Below are 24,122 nucleotides of genomic sequence, written 5' to 3'. Positions count from 1 at the left end.
AATAAGTCGGCGACTTGAGTGTTCATTCCGAAGCTACTAAAAAATTAGCAAAACTTGCACTCCCCCCCCCCCTTTAAACCATCTGGAAAACCCACATGATTAAATTTGCAGATCTATTTCAGTGGTAGGACCTGGTTGTAGCCTTTTGAGCTTGAGTTGCTCATGGGTATTATCTCTTCAGTATGGTCACAACCGATTAAATGTGTTACATGAAGCTGGTGAGGAAATGCAACTAGACTGAACACAGCCCAATAAAATAATATTAACTAATTTTTATGAATCAGTCATAAGAAAACTACATTAAGGAAGAGAGCAAACGCCATTCTATTATATATACAAATAAAATTCAATTAAATATGAAAATGTTAGTTATTAAACGACATTTAAGCTGTTCAATTGTATTTTAAAATCCATAATAGTAAAATATTCACTTGCACTTTACCACCGAAACAAACATCGACGTCATCACCTGAGTAATGGGCCTCACGCGTTTCACGTGAACGAGCACGCAGGACGTTCGCGTTCACGTACGACCTTGTTTTTGTTGATGTTTAATTTGAGTGCGACTGCGCGCTACTCAATGCTCTCGCCGTTGCTGACGCGAACTGGCAGGAGAGGAGGGGGAAATACAGTGTGAACCGAAGTGAATCCTCTTCACCCGGCGGCCCTCTGGAAGCGGACTAGGTTGGACGGTCCCGGTTCGACATTGTTTGGGAATTACAGGAACGATCATCTTGGCTAGCGACTAAACAACCTCTGCCGTATGTGATCGCCCTCCCTCGTCGACGGACGCTGCCAGCGAGGGCCGAGGAGCAAAATAGCGTATCGCCATTATATGACCCAGTGTCCAGCGTCACTTTCACCCTCCATGTGGGTGAGGGAGCTGTGTGTGTCAGATTATGGCGAGGAAAACAGTTAGCAGGAAAAGGAAGGCAGGAGAGCCCAAGGACCAACAACAGGTAGGCGGAAACCGGTGCGGATCCACGTTAGCTCGCCAGTCAGCAATGCTAGCTCGATCGCTAGCACGGGGCTAGCAGACGTAGCCCATGTACTCCACGTTAGAGGCGGAATGTCGGTGACATTTTAACCCACTGAGGACCGCGTCGCCTCTTCTAGCAGTCAATACGGGCCGAGTGCGACGAGACGCACGCACAGGCGTCGTAACCGTGCTCACGTCCAAACGTCAACAATACTGAGTGTTTTCGTTTGAACGTCAGTGGCCGCTAACGTTAGCATGACGTTAGCCAACGGTAGCCCCACAGTCAGCGCGACAGCGGACGTTATCCCGAGCGCTGGCTAATGGCTAATATGCATTGTGACAAAATAACGTTGTTTCTTGTCGGTTGGTAACACTGACAGTCACGCGGGGTCCAGGTGTCGTCCTCGGTCGGCCACCCACAACAGTGTCACTCATAACCGAAAACTGTATTTGCCATAAGGCAGCTGATTGCGTCTGTGCCATTTTACCTAGCTAGCTCGCATTTAACGTTATCTGCAGGACGAGCTGTTCGCAAGCCAACTTACACACTTTCCGAAGAATTTGCGGTCGTGTGTTTAAAATAAAATGTATATTTGCAGTGTGTTCAGCACAAGAACAAACAAAATGTGTTGTTGGTTCACGAGCAACATCGTTCAGTTGGCTGTTGATTCTCCTTGTGTTCTTCCCTATGGTGAAAAACAAGAAAGATATGCTGATACCACTGCAAGGGATCCGTAGAAAAAAATTAAAAAACACAAGTTGTGGTTTTTTGTGAATTTGCTTTAGTCTGTGTCTGCTTTAGTGTGTGTGTGTGTGTGCGCGCGCGCAGATAGAATTTTCGGTCAGTTGTAAAGCAAAAAACAAATCGAATCAAAGCATTCCATTATGATGCAAATGGGATGTCATCCTTTGATGCAATGATCAAACACACTGGTGTGATCTCATCGCATATAACGGGTTGTGAATCCTCTCAGAATCCCATTTGAATTATAGCAGACACAGAGGCGACACAGGGAGTTACTTGACTACATGAAAATAAAAATAAAAAACAGTCATAGAGACCACCACCCGGAACGAAGAGCACAACTTCTTGAGGATCTCTTGCTCTTAGGCCAGATGACAAAGTATGACGTGCTAGACCAAAATTCTGTCCTCTTGTGTGCTTTAGATCTGCACTGACCATGTGTGTGTTTTAGCTGTAATACTGCCATGATCCGCTAATTCTCTTAAATCAGTACAACTGTCCCACAGATGTACATAGTCCTCTGGGGGATGGGCGTGTCCCTGAATAGAGGAGTTGAGACATAAAAACAGAGACTGATTGAAATAGATCATATTAATTGTTTACTAATTACATTTTTATAATATTTGTAAATGTGACATTGCTTTATCAGTCTAGTTGTAAGTGCTCTTTTCCACCGTTCTGTACTAAACATAATTAATTCTAGCTCTCATTTTGGACTTGAGAATATCTCAAGCCTCTGTAACTCTTTCCCCTCTTTCCCCTCAGTTGGGCTGGTGTCAGGCGCCGTACAAGCGGAGCCGCGTTTCTTGTTCGTCACGTCATGCTCAACAGTGGTGGTGCAATCGGCAATCGGTGGTATGTGCCGTGCGTGGGCGGGAGTTCAGACCTCAGCAGCAGCACGAGTTGCGTCTCCAGCGGAGCCTTCAGGGCTTTGCGGCGGGCCGGCTCCCAGCCATCCTCAAGGAGAGGGAGTTCTCTCTGGGGCGACTCAACAAGGTGTTTGCTTCACAGTGGCTCAACCACCGGCAGGTGGTCTGTGGGACCAAGTGCAACACGGTGAGATATCCTTGCATTACTAACCCTGTATTTATTGATTAGGCATTCCCATTTGTAGACACCTTTCACACTAGACATGTCAAAGGCAAAAAATCAATTACATTTGAATAGATCTGCTACTACATTATATTGGCAGAACTTACATTAAACAATCATAGTCATGCTCATGTTTACTCAGTCATACAGTAGGTATATTTGAAAGTTGGTGTCTGCTAATGTTAGCATGATATTAGCGTATAAAATAACATATTTTAACATGAGAGTTATATCCGTTCTTTTGTTCTTGTATAGTCTGTTATATTACCTGCCGTGGTGTTTGACACACATATTATCATTTACCTGTAAGTTTCACCTCAGGAGTTTTCTTTGTTTTAACTCCTGACTGTTCCTTTCCTGGTTTCACCCGCAGCTTTTTGTAGCAGATGTCCTGACGGGGCAGATAACACGCATTCCCATGCTGAAGGACAGGGAGTGTCATGGTGGTGGCTCGACGGCAGTGGGCGCCGTGGTGGTGGGCCGGCATTACTACCCCACTGGAGGCACCCGTTCGCGGATGGACCAGCAGGGCTGTGGAATTCACGCTATTGAACTCAACCCCTCCAGGACACTGCTTGCCACAGGAGGAGACAACCCCAACAGCCTGGCCATCTACCAGCTGCCCACACTGGATCCGGTCTGCGTTGGAGATGTAAGTGGTTTGGATGGGTTTGGTTTTACAGACATCCAGTACAGGGTTTCCCACAGACCCACTCTATTGGTGGTCGTAGATGGTTTATTTGTGTGATTGCCTAGTGAAGAACTGCATGCCCGCTGCAGGAAAGCACACACATAAAGTCAGATTCAGCCTGTCTGGCGAAAATAGTCAAAACTGTATAAATGTTTTGATGGTCGACCAGCGCAGACTGATTTCTCCCCCGGTGCTGCTCATGGTCAGTTTTGACTATGGGAGACAGGTCACTGTGTTTGTGAGAGACTGCATACAGCCCTACAATGAAGCAAAACCCTAATCCAACCGTTTCGAAACTAGTGGGACTGCCACAGTCTAGGTAATTAATTGGAAACACTGCAGTTATGGTTACTGTTTAATAAAGAACTCTTTGCCTACCATTACTTGTTCAGCTGTTAGAAACACCAGTACGACAGATGACATCTGAATTAAAGCAGAATTGGCAAGAATTCCAGGCAATTGAGTATTCAATATGAAGTTTATTGGTTGATCATTCATGCACCATGAAACAGTGATCAGCACATGCCTGCAATTTTTACTGATTCCAAGTCAGTCCTTTCCATACCCCCATGACAACACGTTCTTTTATTATGTCACTTTAGGATTTATTTAGTCAATGAATTGTCAACGTGCTAACATCAACTATTTAATATATATCAAGCTGAAACACGCATGACTTTTTTTGACTTGGTTTTACATAGCAGTCATTTGTTTTTCAGGATGGCCACAATGACTGGATCTTCTCGATAGCATGGATAAGTGACAACATGGCGGTTTCTGGTGAGTTGTCTGTTTGAGCTCATGTCTGTGGATGAGTATTACACAGTGATGAGCACAAGTCAGTCCTCTACATACTACAGTTACAACCCTTTCTTTTATTGTGTCACTTTAGGGTGTATTTAGGAGATGCATAGTGTAATGGCAGTAATGTGGCTATGTATCATGTGTGATTTTTAATTTGTAGGTTCCAGAGATGGATCCATGGGCCTGTGGGAGGTGACAGATGAAGTAATGAGTCAGGCTCAAAGGAGTCAGACGGAGGAAGCAGTACCTTCCTACGCCCACATCTCCCACCGTGCCCTCAAGGACATCCCAAAGGAGTGCACCAACCCATACAACTGTAAAGTCCGCGCTCTAGCCTTCAACAACAACCATAAAGTAAGGTTCCTTCAGACGCAGCTGTCTGGGAAACAACAACTGTGTCATATTTCGTTCAAGTGTCTCCCACAGAATTACATTCCATCTGTGGCGGTGGCTGCTCCAGGAGGTTGGATGATGCACAGAGAGTGCTGGTTTTATGTTGAGTTCTGACAGCCCTGGATAGTACATATTGTGGATTTTTTGTTTTTGATGATCCATTGGGCCATCGATGGGTCAATAGCTCTCCTCATTGCTGGTTCGACTATGAGATGTTTCTGTTGTCACTGAGTTAGAGAAGGGGAGCGAGAGAGAGGAGAGGACAGAAGGGACTGAGTGAATAAGTGCACTACATTATGGATCATATGTTATTATGAGAACTATAAACATTTTGACTTATGCTGCTGGAGTAGCATGAAAGGTTTCCATGGAAGTTATGCTTCCTTTTTTTTTCTTGTGGTATTATAATCAGCATCCAAGCTGGTGACAGAAATTGACAGATTCAAGCTGATCACAGGGATTTGAACAACATCAAAAGTCAAATTAATTATATTTAACTGTGAACATATTATGCCAAACAAAAGTAATTTAAGGTCACTCCCTATACACCTTATTCCTCATTCCTGCGGGCTCCTGTATAAAAGATTGTGGATGAAACAATATGATTTGTGAAAGTTTTCAGAAACGATTACATGCAGCCTATTTTGAATGTATAAATTGCTTTGAAGTCTGTGAAACTGAAAGTAAAAAAGAGGCGACTTGACACGTATTTGTGTTTTTTCAGCCTTACTGATCAGCTGTCTATTAAAAATCTATCAATACTGAACGTAACGTGTTCAGCACTGCGCTTTCTTGGTCCCTAAACAACACATGCCAAATGTCAGGCAGGACATGAACGGTTCTCCAGATATGACTGACGGACTGATTTTTCCCTTTGCAGGAACTGGGCGCTGTGTCTTTGGATGGTTATTTCCACCTCTGGAAAGCTGAACACAGCTTGTGCAAGGTAAATTATGAGTCTGACTATTAATCATTATGCGATGCTTCTCCCCTGCTTGCTACTGTAATACTAAGAAGATACTGTACCTCCAACTAATCATGAATTCGGGTGATTACAGCTCGCTTTAAGTTGTATTTCATTTTTTTTTTACAGTGCCTGTATAGTTAAATGAATGAGACCAGTTGCCCACCAATATAATATTGTAAAGTTTTTTGTACGTTCTTAGATTTTCTTTTACTTTTCTTATTTGATGGAGCTTCACTGTGGAATTCCCCTGAATAACTGTGGAGCTGTGCTTACTCACACTCATGTGTCAGGCGATACAAAGAAAGGACTTGACAACTGCTGTTACTTCATTTTATGTTGTGTCTCTCCAGATACTGTCCACCAAGCTGCCTCACTGCAAAGAGAACGTGTGTTTGGCGTATGGACAGGAATGGTCGGTGTACGCCGTGGGCTCTCAGGCCCATGTCTCGTTTCTGGATCCACGGCAGCCTACACACAGCATCAAGTCTGTCAATTCCAGAGAAAGGGGAAGCGGTAAGTGTGAAAATATCAGATCGTTTTAAATCATTTGATTATTTTATTCAGTCGTATATGTCGACTCGGGCAGTTCTCTCTCCCACACCAACTGTCTCTCCTCACCAGCTGTAGCTGTGATTCTCCTCTTTCTCAGAATGATCTTATTTTCTCCATAAGCACAACGTTGTATCTCCAACTCTAACGGTGTGACGTAGGAGGACCTGGTTTTCGCCTCGGTTGCCATGGTGACTCGTAGTATCAGAGCTCCATTGATGATGGCTTTTTATATTCGCCGGACACACGCGTAACTCTATGTGAAAATAATCAGAGTTGATTTAACTAAATCAGAACTGCTTTCCTGGAACCCAAAACTCAGAGTTTCCCATCTGAGAGTAGATCATGTCAGAGTTCAGATTTAAGTTCAAAGTTTTTTAAACCTGCTTCCTGGAACAGGCCCCTGTAAACCTCCGAAATAAGCTAAAATCACTAGCCTGGAGTAGCCAGATTAATACTCAAACACGAATTAGTCTGTGACCTCTCGGTTCATTTTAGATTTCTGAGAGGCGTAACCAACGGACGCAGACGAATCATGCGACATCTGTTTAGTGACGCGGAAATGTCAACAGACTAAAGCAGAGAGGAGACGCCTGTGAAGATGAAGTGTTGTCGTCGAAACTTGATATCGGGTACTTTAGGTCAAATCCCTACATCAGCAGCAGCCTTGGTTGTTTACAAAAGTCGCTTCTGTCCCCGTCGTAGTATAAACCCCGCCCATTATCAGATAATCTGTAGCGATTGAACCGACAAGTTTTCAGCCGGGGGAAATCACTACCCAATGGAGGGGATAGAGACCGAAGTCTGGCTGAGCAAATTTAAATGAGCTCCCAGAATTCGTCTGAATCCCAGGCTATAAAAACACAGAGAGCAGCTGTCGTCCCTAAACTACTCACTGAAGATCTTTTATATATTAAGATCATTAATTAGTAGGCCATAATGTAAATGCTCAATAGTTGTGGCTGTAAACTTTTTGTTTATACAGTATGTGTCAGAGCTCGGTGTGGGCAGACAGTGAGACAGTAAATCCTTAAAGGACCCAGCCTTTAAGTTTGAAAGCGCAAACAAGCAGGGAGGGGTGTTGTTTACATTTGAGGAGCTTTGCATTTAAGTTGTCTGTGTCTGTTTGTGTAGGGATCCGCTCAGTGAGTTTCTATGAGCACATTGTGACAGTGGGCACCGGCCAAGGTTCGCTCCTCTTCTACGACATCCGGGCTCAGAGGTTCCTGGAGAACCCTCTGAATCCAGCCGGGGGATGCCGGAAGTGCCCAGGAGATGGCATCCTCAAGCTCTCGACTGGGAAAGGCTGGCTGGTAACACAATTTTCTTTTTTTAATGTAAACTTGTGATTATTGAAAGATGAGGCGCTGAACTGCAGGGATTCTGACATATGTAGCTGCATTGCAGCTAACCTGTCTTTCCTAACCTGTCTCCTCTCCTAATCTCGCTCTCCTTGCTTTCAGAATCATGACGAGACGTGGAGGAGTTACTTCTCAGACATTCATTCATTCCCCAACGCGGTGTACACCCACTGCTACGACGACTCCGGCACCAAGCTGTTCGTAGCAGGTGGACCTCTCTGTTCTGGCCTGCACGGGAACTACGCAGGGCTGTGGAGTTAGCCCCTTTGTCTCCTCTACTGCCACCACACCCTCGTCCACTTTTTTTTTTTACTCAACCAGTCCCTCCAATCCTCTCCCGCTTTACGTCTATTGTGACATCGCTGTCTCTGAGTATCCCTCTTGCACATTTAATTGTCACTCTGCGCGTGCGTGCGTGTGTGCGTGCGTTTCCTCCATTACTCTATCCCTTCTCCTGGAATTATTCCTCGTCTTCTTCCTCCTCCACCTCTCCATTTGTTTTTTCCTATAAAAAAAATGTACAAACAACTAACTAGTCATTTCCAAGCGATGCAAAGTCTGCCACTGAGGAACTCAGAATAGATTTTGGTAAACATCAAGAATAATTCAAAACATTTACATCCAACCCACAGGGATTAGGCTATGGCCCTTTTGTTTGTATGTAAGGAGTGTTCACTGCTGCTTCGTCTCTGATAAATGACAGTGTCTTTGTGAAATGGTTGTTAAATTCTCTCCAAAAAGTTATTTTTCACACACTCACCGAAATGGATGGCAATAAAGGAGAGGCAAGAAGGCAGGAGGAGTGAAGAGACGATTCATTTTAAAGGACTCAACCGGAGTGCAGTTTGACGTTTGATGGAGAACAATTACTGGTTGGAACAGCCACGTCCTGTCCCACAACAATCACACAGAACTTCTGTCTTCTCCCGTCTAAAGTAAAATGAAGAAGCCAATCAAAATGGGACTTTGTGTTCACAACTCTTCTCGAGATGATGTAAAGGAGACATATTAAGATTGCTCAATGCTGTGTTGTAGTTATGCTATGAATTAATCCCATCAAATGCTTATTTTATTTTTTTGACTTTGTGTGATTTGACCGATGTACCCCTGCTGACGTTATGATTCGCTTTGTGTATCTATTTTCTCATTTCTCTGTCACCGTCATTCACTTGGTCAGGGGTATTTATATAAGCTTCTTTTGGATGACATGTTGTCCTTTTGCCCCTCTGCTTCTGTTCTTGTTCTCTTTGACCAGAATGCTTTCAGCAGATTTGTCCATAACACGGTGTTTGAAACCAATCTGTAGTCATTCTGTTATGAGAGAATTCACCCTAAGATTTATGTTTAGTTTTGGTAGCAGTTGTAATCAGATCTGATGAGTTAAGGAGCCTTTAATTACTGGATTCAATCCCTTTGTGATTCGGGATTTCAGGAAGATGTGTAGTAGCTTACTTTGATCTTCTCAACCAAGCAAGAACTAATGAGAATTTTTGGACTGTACCTAGGAGTCGGAGGCTAAAGGCACATACAACATTGGTTGTCGCAGTTTGAATAGTTGTTTTTTTTTCCTTTTTTTTGTATCAAAGAGAGTGATTCTGCTCCTCTCCTTGTTTGGTAGAGGCAGGGTAGACTTGAGTTCTGTTTTGCCTTCCTCAAGTCTTTCTGTGAAAGACTGCCACGGGCGACCATAGTTTTCCTTTTCTACATGGAACTCTTCACCAGTTTTCATAATAATGACAGATTGAAAAGAGGAAACCCCCAATCACAACCACGAATTGAACAAATAACCAACACTTTAAAAGTGAATTTTATATATAAATGTGTATATGTATGTGTAAAATACATAGGGACAAGTGCATACATTTTTATGTATATGTCTGAGGAAGTGTGTGGATTGATGTGTCTATTTGGTGATGCCTTGTTTTTTTTTATACACGCCTCATGAATGTTTTTACAAATGACTGAATCTGAGGATATTGTACGATAAACATCTGGGAAAAAAACAAGCTATTAAATCTTTAAAAAGAGTAAATAATAAAAATAAAATGTATATTAATGTAACACTTGTCTTTTTTTGAAATACATAAACATAATTGACGAGGAGTCCTCTTGAATTCATCATCTAGTTGTTGCCATCAGTTCTACCCAACACTATGGCGGCTCTCAGGACGTAAAGACGAGTCTGCAGTCTGAATGTGTGTGCATCTTCGGCGGAAACGAGAGCAAATATTTATTTTCTTTATTGATACATAATACAGTCCGGCGTGAATCGTGGTTCTGGACGGTGCTCGGCTGGAGAAGTTGCGAGCCGATGAGGGGGAGAGCAGCGGCGCATCCAGCACCGCGGCGGCGCGCGTCACGTGACCACCCCGTCTGCTGCTGGCGATTGAAGCGTGATAGCAGGTAATAAAAACACGGTCGGCCCCGGGATTTTTTTTTAAACTTCACTTTCCGTATTTTAATCGCGTGTACACCGCGTGCCCGTGCGCGCGTTCGCCGACAATGCGCATGCCGTCGTCGTCGAGCTTTTGCGCGGCGTCGCGAGGGGTGTCTTTCGCAAATTTTTTTTCTCCTCTCTTCTGTTGTCTTGTTTCCCGGCGAGCAATGTCGGGACGGGGACTGTGCTCCGCTGCGAGGCCCCGCTTCTTCTCGCCCCTCACATCGGACACGGCGCCGCCGTTAGCCGGCGCGGCGTTGTTTGGGCGCCGCCGTTAGATAACTGCGGCGCCGTGTTAACACCCACGAGTTGGAACGGCCGTTAGCTTTCAGCCGGGACCAGATTTAGATAGCATCGCGAGCTAGCTGCGGTCCTCGCTGCATCGCGGAGTTCACTGCACACGGGTCGGCGTTAGCATGCCCTCGGCTAACTCCGGTCCGTGCTAGCGAGGACAAAGGGGGACCCTCGTACCAACCTCGCGGAAGTCGGTCGGGTTTGTCCAACGTGGCGCAGCGGGAATCCCATTTGTTTTTGTTTTTCTTCTTGCGAAATGTAGACATTCACCGCCAAGCTGCGCCATGTAGTCCCATGTTCGGGTTCAAGAAAAACGAAGTAGGCTAACCTAGCGGCTGCGGGCTAACGTTAGCATCGGCTCCAAACAGCGGTTGCTTCACCGCCGACACGAACTGCGGTTAATTGTCAGTCGGCCAGCTGCACTCGGGCGCGCGTAGGTGTGCGTGAACACGCAGCGACGTGAAACTAGACTACGACATGTCTGTTATGTACGTCCAACTAAATGTGGCGGACAATGGAGACGTTCACGGGTACTGATCGATTGTTTTTGTTATTGTTTGTGTCCAAGACTGTGGCTGTACGCGCTCTTGCCGTAGCATGTCAACATTCGACCGAACAAGCATCAACTGTGCCGCGGTGGCAGCGGGAGTTCTCCCTTAGGATCACCACAAAAACAATAATATGTGACCGAAATTGCCTTTAAAGCCACTTGATCCCTTTGCATTAGTTAGCTTTGTTCCGCCCGGCAGCCAATGGCAGCAGCGCGATGGCCCGCGTCATTCCGACACTGTAAGCTGGGTCGCTATTGTTCTCAGACATAAGACAAATGGGTCACTGAGGGTATCTATGGTTATTATTAAGGTAATGGACACCGCAGTCAGACCCGTTGAATAACAGGAGGTTTTGCATTACTGTGTTGCAGACAAAGTTGTGTGTGTGTGTGTATGTACCAGTTTGCGACTTTCATTTTTAGTGGGGAATATTTTTTCTACTTACAATCATTAGTGGGCTCATGTAGTGTTGCACAAAATTTGCAATGAGGTATAAATTGTGCAGGGCTTTGATGCCAAATGCAGAGAAGAATTAATTTATTACTGCTACGGTTTAGTGTGTGTGTGTTTGTGTGAATAATCTTAGTCGCTGAAAGTATCAGACAACAAGAGGGGATTTGGGGTCAGGGTGTGTAGTGTTTGTTTTGCCACACACACACACACACACACACACACACACACACTGTGGTCTGTGGTGTTTGTAAGAGGACACTGGGTCGCTCTCCCTCCTTGACCTAGATTTTCAGCAAAGCTGTTGCATCACCAGGCCACCTGTGTCTTACAGCCTCTATAAGGGCAGTATTCATGAATGTGCACCGAGGCTTAGTTATGCTCACGACACATATTGCTCACACTCTCAAACAAGGGGAAGTATTGAGTCTCTGCCGTAACGCCGTTGTGAATGAACTGTGTGTGTTTATGTGTCCAACATGATCTGGGGATTTTAGAGCTGCTGGTGTATTTCACTCACCCTCCCGTATTTCTCGTTTCCTCTGCAGATTTTTCTATTTTGTACATACAGAGTTTTGTATATACTGTATATGATGAGCTTGCTGGGCGGCGACAAGGCCCGGGGCCCCCGGGAAAAGGTGCTGCCCGCTGCCACTCACACGTCACAACCACAGAAACAGATACAGGTGAGACACCACAACCACATGAATATCCAAAAAAACAACTCCCCACTGAAGATGTATTTCTGTATGGCAGCGAAAAACACCAGCGAGCACATAACTATCCTTGAAAAACAAAAACAAACACTGCACACTATATTCAATAGTCATTATCAAAAAGGATATTTTTTTAATGCCGCCAGTTCCACACTTGCTCAGTAACTGTTTAATTTTTTGCCAGTGATTTTTAGACTATCAAAACTAAGAATAACAATTGATTTCATTCCATATACACTTTGTTTTCTCTTCCGTTTTCTCCTGTGAATGAAAAGTCAATCCAGTTGTCTCGTCGTCTCTCTGTTGCAGGCTACTGCAGAACAGATCCGGCTTGCCCAGATGATTTATGACAAGAACGATGCTGACTTTGAGGACAAAGTTAACCAGGTGAATAACCCCCTTTTTTCTCTTTTTTTTTTAACATTTGCCCAACATTAAGCCTTTTCCACAGACGTGTCACAGTAGGACACGCCGTGTGAATAACGAAATTATTCACTGAGACAGTAACAGAACCACACAAGGCTTCTAGGCAGGGTCAGGGCGCTCATTCTTCCATCACTGTGGTACTCTATAGCTACTGTCACACATGCACTGAAGTCATGTCCTGCGTCCCGCTGCTCTACCCAGACGGCACAGAATGCTCTGGAAATGTAACCTTTTGGTATGAAAACGTCTGACGCGGCCCAATCTCCTGCTGCGTTCATCATATGTGAACGGCAATCCCCAGAAAATCCCCAGACGCAATATTCTGCTAATTTTCCGGTGTTGTTGTCAGAAAACAGCAAATTTTTTTACACGTGTGAAATGCACACTTGACATTATGAGCGATGCAATGGGCTTCACTGTTGCATGCTGTGAAACTGGCACATTTGTCGTTTGGTGCAACTCGAACAACTTCTTGACTTGTCTAAATGTCATGTGGTTGTTTCTTTCCCCAGCTGATGGAGGTGACTGGGAAGAACCAGGATGAGTGCATGGTAGCGCTCCATGACTGCAACGAGGATGTTAGCAGAGCCATCAACTTCCTCCTGGAGAGTACCTCGGACATGGTAAATGACAGCGTCATTTTTTTTAAAGGACAAATATATAGGGGCATGACTTCATCAAACGTGCTGGAAATTAAAGCTGAAGACATTTTTCACAGTAGACATTTATGTCATGGCATGAAAAGCACTGGTGTTAGTGATAACTATAATGAGGGTTCTGTTTAGTTCACATGTCCCCCAACTTGACAGAGTGAGAGAAAGCCAGCATGCTTACTACCAGGGCCCTGAAACTAAAGCAGCAAATAGATCATTCATTTTATTGTCATCATTTTGTGCTTCTCCTATTGTAACACATGGAAATGTCTACTTTGAATAAGGCCTATAGTCTGTGGTGCCTGAATGTATACACACACACACACACACACACACACACACACACACACACACACACACACACACACACACACACACACACACACACACACACACACACACAAAGTACCTGCTGGGAGGAGGAGATCATAGAGGAAAAAAACTTGCATCCCACTTTGAAAGATATAACCACAGGAGATAATGGATCTGAAGTTCTATAAATACAAAGCAACAACATTTTATGCGTGTCATTGAAGCCTTAAGTCAATTATGGTCACAGATTATGGTCGTCACAGAGTTGGTTCCCAGATGGTGCAACTGGAGGGAGAGCAACTGCAGCACCTGCCTCAGAAAACTGAGGCCGTTGCACCCAGAGCTGCAGTTACACGGTGACGTTCTGCACAGCCGACAATAGTCACACGAAACCTCTAACCAGCATGGGTTGTTTTCAAGTCCAGAGGCACCTTAAGTCACCGCTGCCTATTCTCATTAGTCATTCTTGGAATCTATGCTCAGGTCGAGTATTGCTGTGTGGTCACCGGTGCTCGGCAGTGTCCAATACACAATCACCGTAGTAATCCTTTTATATTGCATGTAAAGCAAAATGCATGTCATTGTGCAGCCTGTGAAGACAGCTGAATTGATTAAAATATAATATTCTCTGAATGTCACATCTGGGTAACACAGATGACTGAAAAGAGCAGCTGGTATGTATCTGTTTCACACCAGAAGCAAAAAAATTCAGAAAAATATCATCAATATCAGTCAAACAGAAGGTTGTTTAAATGTGGCCGACATTTTAGAGGTAAAATGGCACTTCAATAATATTCAGCTGAATAAGTGTCTGGTCTGTCTTTGACACATCGACTGTTTGAAAGTTTGCTCTTTCAAATATCAGGCACTTTTAGCATGAATGCACACAGTTCTGCACTACTCCTTTCCCTGCCCTGCTACCAAATATCTGCCAGCGTGTCTCTGAGTGTCCCAACATTTCTGAAGGATACCAGCTGGCACAGATGGCAATGAGAAGCTGCAGGGAAGGATAGCCTGCCAGAAAGCTACACACATTCTTGGTTTGGTTTTATGTAATTTCAAAAAGACCTAGTAGCCGGTATTCCCCTTTACATTGAAGACTCTTTGTTATAGTATATAATCTCTCCCACCTTCCTCTGTACTCCTTAAGATCTTAACTCTGACGAACAAAATGAATGACTACCTAATAATAGGTGTAATACTGTGTTAGGGCCTGTTAAAAACACATTAGGCCCTTAATCTCAGTCAGTAATTTTGATATTTGTTTTCCTTGAACAACACAGCTGTATGTTGCTCACAAAAAAATAACTAGCATCACAGCTCTTCTGATTCAAGAAATGTTCAAATGTGTTTATCAACCAACAGCAGAACACCAGAGGCCACTTTCACGTGGTAATACTGTGAAATGTTACTGAAATAGTGGCAAATAAATATTTTTGAACATTAAAGCTACTCTGCCTGCTTTGCTCACTGAAGCGTATTGTCTGCGTGACATCCTGTTTTGCTGATGGCGAGCGAATTTTAAGCATCTTTGAATAAGTGCAATGAGAAACGCTGACTATATAGTTTATGCTCCTACTTCCTCAACCTCGCACCTTGTTGTTGCATGTACTCGTTTTTGTCTTTACGTGGAGTTTTTCCTCTCTCACGTCATTCCTTCTCTGTGTGTAGACCTCATGGGAGACGGTGGGGAAAAAGAAGCCGCTGGTGAAGGAGGGTCCGTCAGAAAGCAAGGAGAACAAGGAGAATAGGGAGAAGAAAGGAGAGAGGGAGGCTAGCAAAGGCCGCGTGGCTGCCAACCGCAAGGGCAAGGGGCCCAGTCGCAGCCGACAGGGTATGGAGGAGTATACACTTCACGTCAAGTCACATCTTCCCATGCTTCCTCCTCTCTAGATTCTTAGCATCACGATTTCTGACATCATACTGGTAATAATGTAGCTCACAATTTCACTTGTGTGAACACGAACAGCACGTCCAGAGGAGAATGGCGTGGAGGTGACACCAGTGGACAGAGGCTCTGATCGAGGTCGAAGGGTCAGAGGTGGCCGAGGTGAGCAGAGGCTCGTTAAAACACGGTCAGTCTGCCGAACGCTTGAATACACATTGTTGATTTGTGTGTGAATGTCGTACAGGATCTGGAGGCAGAGGTAGAGCACCAGCAGGGAACCGGTTCTCAGCCCAGGGCATGGGGTACGTCATCAAGACAACACACCCACACAGGCACAGTAGTCTGCTCATAACTTTAAGTAGAAATTAATTAGCACCAGTGTTATTCATTCCAGGGAAGAAATGAATTAGGCTACGTCTTTTAATGACTAAATTTGACTAAACTTTTAATGACCAAATTTTCATTAAAGGATTACCATGCAACTCACGAACATTGAGCATGTGCATGCCGGTGTAAAAGGGAACCAGTTGGTTACATAGTTACAGAAAATACAACAAACAACAACAGTGAAAACTAAGAGCAGGGCCGATAATGAAGTGGTAGTTCTTGAAGTAATTTCAGTGCAGCCCAGGAGTTTTATAACTAACTGTGGATGTTAGGCATAAATGTAGCAGTGATGCGTTTTAAAAACGAAAACTTAGTTATGTGGATGTAGCCTCAGTTTGGATTTGGTTTCTGATTGAGTGGTGTTTTTCTTTTCTTGCCTCCATTTCCATAGCCTTGTGTAAAACCAGACACTGTCCATTAAAGAAAAGCATGTGCTCGTTATGATTTCATCTACTTCCCATTGTAACACGTTGATTTCTCACCAGGACTTTCAATCCTGCGGACTATACCTCAGAGGCTGGTACACGGACCACACAAAGTGAGGTGTGGGACACCGTGGCCACCAACAGTACAGACGGAACAGGTGAGCTCTCGACTTCCACGGGTCATTCTGTGTGCTTGGTGCAGTCCGCCGCTCGCTGTATGTGATATTTAATGCTACTTGTCTCACCCGTATTTCAACTTGTGGCTCACTGGTTGTCTCCTAGTTACCTGGAGGAAAACTTTGGATGTTTGGACAGCTGAGGACTGGAGTGAGGATGTTAGTGTGAGTTGGCACAGAGGCTGGTGCTTTACAGCAGAATTTTGTTAGTCGCAACCAAATGTTTTTTCTTTGAACAATTCTGTATCTTGTCTTTGTGTGTCCCTGCAGCTCTCTGAGACCAAAGTGTTCACCTCCTCATGTGCACCTGCTGCTGAGAACCACATTGCACCTGGACAAAGGTATGTGACTGTTTTGTTTATGATGTACACATCCCCCGTTCTCTTGTTGCAGTTTGACTTACTGACACAGCAGCTTCCAAAGGTTTTGTACAAGAAAATGTTTGGTATTTTCAGTTAAAGCCATTCATAAAGTCAGTGCAGACTGTCATACTGTACAACAACATTTAAGCCAAAATGAGTTGTACCTGTTTCAACTTTATATTGGCACCTTTTGATTTGGTGTTGTGCGATGAATTCCTAATGTAATATGTAATTTACCGAATGTTCCTGTGTTAGTCTGGACATCGCTTCTCTGCTGCCGAAGCCAGTGGTTGGAGGAAGAGAACCACCCTCCTCCTCCTCCTCTCAGAGTCTGGTCTTCACCAACTCCCACCACCACCAGCCACCCCCGAGCCGCAACGCCACCAGTAGCACAAGCTACGCACATGCTGCTCTGGTAAGAAATGTTGCATTTGATACTTGGCTCTTTATCCATTATGTGTAAGACACACAGACAGTGTTGGATGATTACACTCTCTCCTCTTGCCTGTGGCAGTCGTCAGTTCTGGGAGCTGGTTTTGGGGAATTGGGTCAGGCCAAGAGAACTCCACCCAGCACTGGAGCTCAGATACTGGAACAGCTGAAGGGCCCTGGCCTGGGTCCTCTTCCCTCATCCCAGGCCGTGCCTCCAGCCAGCACCCAGGGCAGCAGCACCCCCATTGGCCGACTACCCGGCCTTGGAGCACCTGTACCTCCACCCTCCTCCTCTAGCTGGGACATGAAGGCTTCAGAATCAAACACCACTTCGCTGTCCTCACAGTTCAGCCGTAAGAGCTCAAATGGGAATGTTTCTGTGTAGCATGTGTATAATCATTATTGTTCTTTAGTTTAAGATATTCATATTTTCCCGTTTTTAAATGTGTTTTGTTGTGTGTCTGTCTGCAGGTGAGTTTGGCCTACAGCCAGAACCCTCCCTTGTGCTGAGCCAGCTGGTCCAGAGGCACAATGGCCCATCCTTGCCTCTGGCACGTCAGTCCAGTCCGCCGACGCAACAGCAAGCGCCCCCTGCTTCAGCCTCGCCCGCCCCCCATCAAACCAGCATGTCAGCACAGGCAGGCCCGGTGATGAATGTTGCTGGTGTTAAACCTCCTGCCCCCAATTCCGGGCTGGACCCTCAGGGCGGCAGTACACCACAGCAGCAACGGGCACAGCTCAAAGGCCAGAAACGAAGGATACCTCCCACATCGAAGGTAGGAAGGCTTTGGAAAGAATTTTTGCTTATTTCTTCATAAATCATTCAATATCAGAAGTTGTATGAACTTATCGTGATGGTTCTCAAATGTGGCTCTGCTCCGTCATTCCTGGCAGATCCCCTCCACAGCAGTCGAGATGCCAGGCTCAGCTGACGTACCTGGTCTAAACCTCCAGTTCGGAGCCCTAGACTTTGGCTCAGAGTCGGCATTGCCGGACTTTGGAGTTGTGGACAATTGCGTGAGTGCAGCGTCCAGGGAGTCCACTCCGGCCCCAGCGCCACCTGCACCGGGACCAGGGACACAGAGCCAGACGAGCCTGTACTCCAAACCGCTCAGGTACCACTGTCACTGCTGACTCACGAGTTACATCTCTATAGGTTACAATATATTACAGTAACTGTGCATTGAAAGTGAGTCATTATAACACACTACAGATTACATATAAAAGACAATTCATCAAAGAACCTCAAAAAGCAAAATCAGCATCAATTATGTCTCTCCCTGCCGTTATCGTCTTCTACTTTCAAAATTTCCCTCCGGATCAATAAAGTATTTATCTGTCTGTCTTGCAGCGAGAGCCTGGGCAGTCCTCTCTCTGTTGCCCTGCCTCTGCCCCTCTCCTCATCAGAGCCACTATATCACTCCTCCTCGGTGGCGTTGTCCAGCCTCACCCCCTCCTCACTAGGAGCTGCCATTTCCACCAATCCCCCCTCCTGCTCTTCGATCGCCTCCACCACCTCCTCCGCTGTACCCCCTTCCTCCCCCTTTGCCACAGTGGGAGGAAGCTACGACGGGACCATGCCCCCTCACACACGACTGGCTTTCTCCCAGAGCAAAGAGGCCACGGGGCCAGTCATGGTTAGTGCAAACACTTTGAGATTGCCAGACGAAGACTGAAACGTATCATTAAGTGATTGGATTCACATGAATTCTGTTTAAATTTCACGTTTTGTGTGGTGAATGTGCTCCTCCCTTGAGTCTAAGCTGAATTCAACTGAAGTATTATTCATACTGTTTGTTCATAGATATGGTTTGACCTGTTATCAAGTTATTGAAACACTTTTCTTGTCTACAGAACGGTGTAAGGACCTCCGCTGCTCTAGACAGTAAGTTGCCTCTGACTGATTCATTTGTCTGATGCGTACTTTCCGTTTTTACTGTAAATGTCCACCGTCGGTCAGTTTTCTCATGCAATGCTACTTCAATTACAAGATCTTCGTCCCGTCTACTCAGCTACATCTGCGTCCGCCACACCAAAGCCAGAGTCCCCGTCTCTGAATATCAGCACAAACGGCGCCCTAGCCCCCTCCTCCCACTTGGCCTCCACCCTCCCTCCACACAGCTCCAGTCTCTCCAACCTGGCACAGGACCTGCCCTCAGCCGGCCATCTCAACTCACTCAATAGGTGGGTGTGACACGCACGCACGCACGCACGCACGCACACACACACACAGTTAAGAGGTTAGTCAGTTAAAAGGATGATTGATTTTCTTAGTCCTGGGATGCACACGCTAACTTTAAAAGGGGAGTCAGCAAACACACATGGCAGACTATCTTAATTCATCTCAACTGAGGAACGTTGTGTTGGGCTCTCTGCTGTTGTCTTTCAGTGAGTCGCACCCTCTGAACAGTTCAGGGAAAAGGGAGAGTTGTTTACACACTGAACTAGTCTGTGCCAGTTGCCGTCACTTTCTGTCACTACTTTATATATTGTGCAAGATTTTGTCCGTATTGTCTCGATAATGCAAAATGAGTTCTCCTGTGAAGTGATTAAGAGAGAGAATTGCTATAGCTGAAATGCTCTAAAATAAGGATTGTTACTTGTCCACTTGCTGATTCTCACACACTCCTCTCCTTCATTCTGCAGCCATGTCAACAGTCACTGCTCCGCTTCAGCTCTGGGCTCCAGCTCTGTCACTGTAAGTACCTCATGGCTAAAACCCTCTCTGCGGTAGCACTGTGATGACTGTGTTAAATTACCTGAATTCGTAAGTAAAGTTAGCATCGCAGCCAAAGATTCACTGATTGTTCAGGGTCTCCAACTCAGTTGCCTTATGGAACAATTCCGAAGAGAACAAATTTTCGGTCATACTCTTTAATATCCCCACGGAAGATGCCTTTTCAGAATTGGACAGGACCAATCACTATCAATGCACTGAAAATACAAAGAGGATGCCACTGTGTAGAAAACATTGATGACACAATCTAAGCAAATCAGGGAAATAAGTGTATAGACTTGTTTGGAATTAAACCTCCGCCTCTGTCCTCAGTACACCAGTGTCGACAGCGGCGCAAGCTCCCTGGCTCCCTCTTCTGGCTCCTACACGTTATCGCAGCCCTCGGCGCTCCACTCGACCCACAACAGCAGCAACAGTAGCAGCAGCATCAGCATCGGCCACCTGGCCAACATGCCCAACATGGTCAGCAACATGAGCAGCACGGTTGCCGGCCTCGTCGGCGGACTTCACTCTGCTGCCTCCAGCACAGCGCTGGGACTTGGCTCCAATGGAGCTATTGCTACGTCCAACCTCTCTGCACCAAGGACCACACCCCTGCTCTCCTCATCCGCTGGTATACACACACACACACACACACACACCTCAGACACTGGGCACGTACATATCTGATGTTTAATGTTGTATAATGATGCAGTTCTAATTGATCTCACTCTCATTGCATTATAAGGTAAAGCTCCTCCCAACCTGTCCCAGGGAGTGCCCCCTCTACTGCCCAACCAGTATATCATGGGCCCAGGGGGGCTGCTGCCAGCATACCCAGTAAGTAGCCTCTCAGGATCTAAAACCATTGTAATGTAGCTATTGTAGCTAATTTAATGTACAAGCCACTTTCATCTATTAAGTCTTTTCAGTTGAGCTGTTGGGGCGTATTCTGTCTTTAAACTACACTCATGAACCTCAGTTGAATCCTCAAAGAACAGACCAAGAATAAGTGGTCTCTGACTGTTTCTGTCCTTTGTGTTCCACAGCAGATCTATGGCTACGAGGACCTCCACATGCTCCAGTCCAGACTGCCAATGGTGAGTGTCATTATCACACTTTAGAAATCACAGTAGTACTCATTCAAATGCTGATGTTGTCTGGTTGCTGTTGGATCCTAATCCGGACCCTCTCCCGTCTTGTCAGCCTTCTTTGCAGGATTACTACGGAATCACATTCCCCGGCCCCACAGCGACTCTCTCTGGCAGAGACGGGGGCCTGGCCAACAACCCCTACTCAGGTAAAACCCCTTCACCCTTGACTGGCCTTATCTAAAATACCAGAAATCCTGTGTTTGTCTTTTTCATCACATGGCATATCCCCTGTTTGTCAGGTGAAGTCACAAAGTTCGGCAGGAACGACTCCACCTCCCCGGCACCCCCCACCAGCCTGGCTGCCCCGCAGCCTCCACAAGGCCAGAGCCAGGCCCAGCCTCAGCCTCCTCAGGCCCAGCCGCAGCCCCAGGGCCAGCCGCAACACCACAGCAGTCAGCAGGCCTTTCTGCCTCCAGGCTACAGCTACACGGGCCTGCCTTACTACCCCGGAGTGCCCGGCGCCGTACCCAGTGCTGCCGCCTTCCAGTATGGCCCCACCATGTTTGTTCCCCCCGGGGGCCCAGGACCAGCCTCGGCCAAGCAGCACAGCATGGGCCTCGGCCTGGGAAACCCAACGGCGAGCCCTTTCCAGCAGCAGCCGCAGCAAAGTGGTTATAGCCAGCACTCTTTCAGCTCAGGTCAGTGAGCAAGTTCTGTTTATAGTTTGGTGGATTTGAGAGAAGGACTTCAACCCAGAATCCATTTGACTGCCCAAAGTACCAGCTGTGAGGATTGGTTGAATTCTAAAGTTGAGCTTTTCTTTGTCAGGGTATGAGGAGCTGACAGCGGGGCCAGCTGGAGTGGACTACAGTAAAGCTTACAACTCCTCCTCACAGGCACAAGCCAAATCGGCTGCCACTGGGCCCGGGAAAGGTAAGATGTAAAACAGATTCACTGTTTCTAATGTCGTCATTGGCTTTCATTGTAAGTTAAGGACTTAACAATATACTGGTGTTGTTCTGCTAGGCGTCTCAGTGACCTCCAGTAACTCGGGGGTGCCAGACATCAGTGGAAGTGTTTACAATAAGACCCAGGTGAGCCTCACACACCTCCACACCATAATTATGGTCCAATCTGGACCCTACAGAATCCTCTGACATGAGGCCTGTGACCCGACACAATCACTCACATCATGTTAATCCCGCCATCTCTGATCACACCAAATTTCAGACAAACGTGTTGCTTTTTCTCTCCTGGTGCTGGTCCCCATTCACCCTAAAATCTTACTGTACTCACACTAATAAATAATCAAGCTTGGAAATTAAACTTGTCGTTTCTCTTTTGTCCTCAGTCTTTTGATAAGCAAGGTTTCCATGCGGGGACCCCTCCTCCCTTCAGCCTGCCATCAGCGCTGGGGGGTCCCGGCCCTCTGAACCCTGGAGCAGCTCCTGGAGGCTATGCACCGGCCCCATTCCTCCACATCCTGCCTCACCAGCAACCCCACTCACAGCTGCTGCACCATCACCTAGCTCAGGATGGACAGGTAACGCCCTGCTGATCTGTCAGCAGCTGCACAGGTTATTTCTCCCATGTTTACCTGTGTGTGTGTGTCTCTCTCCATGCTCAGGGTGGTCCCGGCCAGCGGGGCCAGTCCAACAGCCTGCAGCAGAAGAGCCAAGTCAACAAGCCGAACTATGGCAGCTCCCCCTACTGGGCCAACTGAGACAGAGGAGACCCGCGATGTGTGTTTCTGTGTGAACGTGCATGGACGGACGATGGCTGGACGGACGGACACACACACATATCTGACTGACGAGATCATAGAGGGACAAACCATTTTACAACACAAGCTAAAACACACACACTACCACCCCCCTCCCCTTTGCTCTGTATATCCCCTTTTCAAATTTATGGCTGTTGTATGTAAAATATATTTATGTATGTATTTATACAGTATATATGTATTGGTAGGACATAAAATGTGGTTTTCTGAATTTTGTTTTTATTTTGAAGGACATTTTATTTCAACAAAAAAAATGTGGTAAAGAGGAGAATGCAAAATCATAAAGATGAAGTTGGTGAATATACTTGAACACAAGCATCTTGTGATGTGGATTTCTTTTGTATGCATACATGAACTGAGAATGATGTACATAGATTTTACGCATCATTTTCATGGCAAAGGCCTTTTTTTATTTTAGAAGAAATACGTTTTTGTAAGTTTTGGTCTCCCGCATCTGTGAATCCTTACTGAGGGTGACTTCAGTTGATAGCTTGACTTTTCTTTTTGCCCCATTTCCCTCCATCTGTCTCATTTCTCAACTCTTACTAGTTGGCTGGTTTGACCAGCCAGGCCTTGGATTTGATGTCATTTTAACATTGGTTTAATCCTTGTTGTCCAAATTAAAAGTTCTGAACAGTTTGTTTGAGTCTGGCATCAATATTTACTCAACACATTTCTGGATTCGAACTGAAGTTTCAGAAGAAGGTAAATAAACAGGATGTGACTGCAAAACTTGTTCAACAGGCAGGAGCAGCATTGGACCCATGTCAAAATAAACTGTACTAACTACAATGTTTGTAGACGGCAGGTTCAGGCACGACACATTGAAACTCCTAAATCCATGACTGAGAAAGCGTGTACCAATTATACTCAATATTCTGTATAGTATGCACTATTTGTAAAAGTTTTTAACTGGATACTCATACATGACCCCAGCATCGCCACTGAGCAGTTTGGTGTTGCTGTTAAGCTAATGGAATATTCAAGTATTTCAGTATATAGCGTTTTTTGAAAACCTGGACATTAGTTTCATTCCTGTCACATCTCAATTTGACCATTTCTCACAAGCTGGGCTGAGTCAAACCTCACTGGCAGTAGGCAAAAGGCAGGATACATGTTTACAGGTCTGCAGCCTATGAGCCAACATACAGAAACAATCAACCATTCAGTCCCTCCACACAAAGGTCCTGGATGTTTACTGAGCAGAAAGTGGGACACCTCGAGAAAAGATCTGTCATTTGAATTACAATACTTGAAGAGTTGCTTCAATTATTTTACACAAACAATTTCACTCGTGTGCTAAGGTTCCACCTGTCATGAAAGGAATATGAGAATTTCCAGTTGGATCCCCCTGATGAAGAATCCCTGTGGATCAGAAACATTTCACCAGGTACGGTGGCTCTCAGGGTACTGGCTACACACTAAGCCCTAAAAACTAA

General features: G+C 45.6%; 2 protein-coding genes across 7 annotated transcripts; both read left to right on the top strand.

The window, feature by feature from the left end:
- Positions 1–495: 495 nt before the first annotated feature.
- dcaf12 (DDB1 and CUL4 associated factor 12) lies at positions 496–9,642 on the top strand. The gene is made up of 9 exons (XM_035631832.2): positions 496–959; positions 2,490–2,780; positions 3,190–3,468; positions 4,227–4,287; positions 4,472–4,665; positions 5,585–5,650; positions 6,022–6,184; positions 7,355–7,533; positions 7,684–9,642. The coding sequence occupies exons 1-9, from the start codon at positions 900–902 to the stop codon at positions 7,840–7,842; spliced, it is 1,452 nt and encodes a 483-aa protein (XP_035487725.2). The 5' UTR covers positions 496–899; the 3' UTR covers positions 7,843–9,642.
- A 213-nt stretch (positions 9,643–9,855) lies between these two features.
- Positions 9,856–23,322, top strand: ubap2a (ubiquitin associated protein 2a). 6 transcript variants are annotated; one of them, XM_035631829.2, is made up of 27 exons: positions 9,856–9,984; positions 11,862–11,999; positions 12,339–12,416; positions 12,968–13,078; positions 15,092–15,254; positions 15,390–15,470; positions 15,553–15,610; positions 16,181–16,278; positions 16,403–16,461; positions 16,567–16,637; positions 16,914–17,073; positions 17,173–17,443; positions 17,562–17,866; positions 17,985–18,205; positions 18,442–18,727; positions 18,945–18,975; positions 19,082–19,274; positions 19,737–19,788; positions 20,140–20,440; positions 20,555–20,646; positions 20,856–20,906; positions 21,013–21,106; positions 21,200–21,598; positions 21,729–21,833; positions 21,927–21,994; positions 22,252–22,443; positions 22,528–23,322. In XM_035631829.2, exons 2-27 carry the CDS (start codon positions 11,904–11,906, stop codon positions 22,621–22,623), a joined length of 3,732 nt encoding a protein of 1,243 aa, XP_035487722.2. In that variant the 5' UTR covers positions 9,856–9,984; positions 11,862–11,903; the 3' UTR covers positions 22,624–23,322. The 6 variants fall into 6 exon arrangements, with proteins under 6 accessions (XP_035487722.2, XP_035487720.2, XP_035487723.2 ...); XM_035631830.2 differs by lacking the exon at positions 9,856–9,984 and adding an exon at positions 9,988–10,842; XM_035631828.2 differs by lacking the exon at positions 9,856–9,984 and adding an exon at positions 9,988–11,101.
- The last annotated feature ends 800 nt before the right edge of the window (positions 23,323–24,122 follow it).

This window comes from Scophthalmus maximus, chromosome 6 (genome assembly GCF_022379125.1).
Source record: "Scophthalmus maximus strain ysfricsl-2021 chromosome 6, ASM2237912v1, whole genome shotgun sequence".
NCBI classification, from domain to species: Eukaryota; Metazoa; Chordata; class Actinopteri; order Pleuronectiformes; family Scophthalmidae; genus Scophthalmus; species Scophthalmus maximus.
Note: the sequence above shows the minus strand (reverse complement) of the source record. Positions and strands in the feature narration are given on the sequence as shown.

What these genes read in the sequence shown, in the direction of transcription:
- dcaf12 (XM_035631832.2), top strand. Translation starts at nt 900, where the DNA reads ATGGCGAGGAAAACAGTTAGCAGGAAAAGGAAGGCAGGAGAGCCCAAG. An exon ending in CTGAACACAGCTTGTGCAAG is followed by an intron (nt 5,651 to 6,021) that starts GTAAATTATGAG and finishes GTGTCTCTCCAG; the next exon opens with ATACTGTCCACCAAGCTGCC. An exon ending in TTCCAGAGAAAGGGGAAGCG is followed by an intron (nt 6,185 to 7,354) that starts GTAAGTGTGAAA and finishes CTGTTTGTGTAG; the next exon opens with GGATCCGCTCAGTGAGTTTC.
- ubap2a (XM_035631825.2), top strand. An exon ending in CCTGCTCTCCTCATCCGCTG is followed by an intron (nt 20,441 to 20,554) that starts GTATACACACAC and finishes TTGCATTATAAG; the next exon opens with GTAAAGCTCCTCCCAACCTG. An exon ending in TGCCACTGGGCCCGGGAAAG is followed by an intron (nt 21,834 to 21,926) that starts GTAAGATGTAAA and finishes TTGTTCTGCTAG; the next exon opens with GCGTCTCAGTGACCTCCAGT.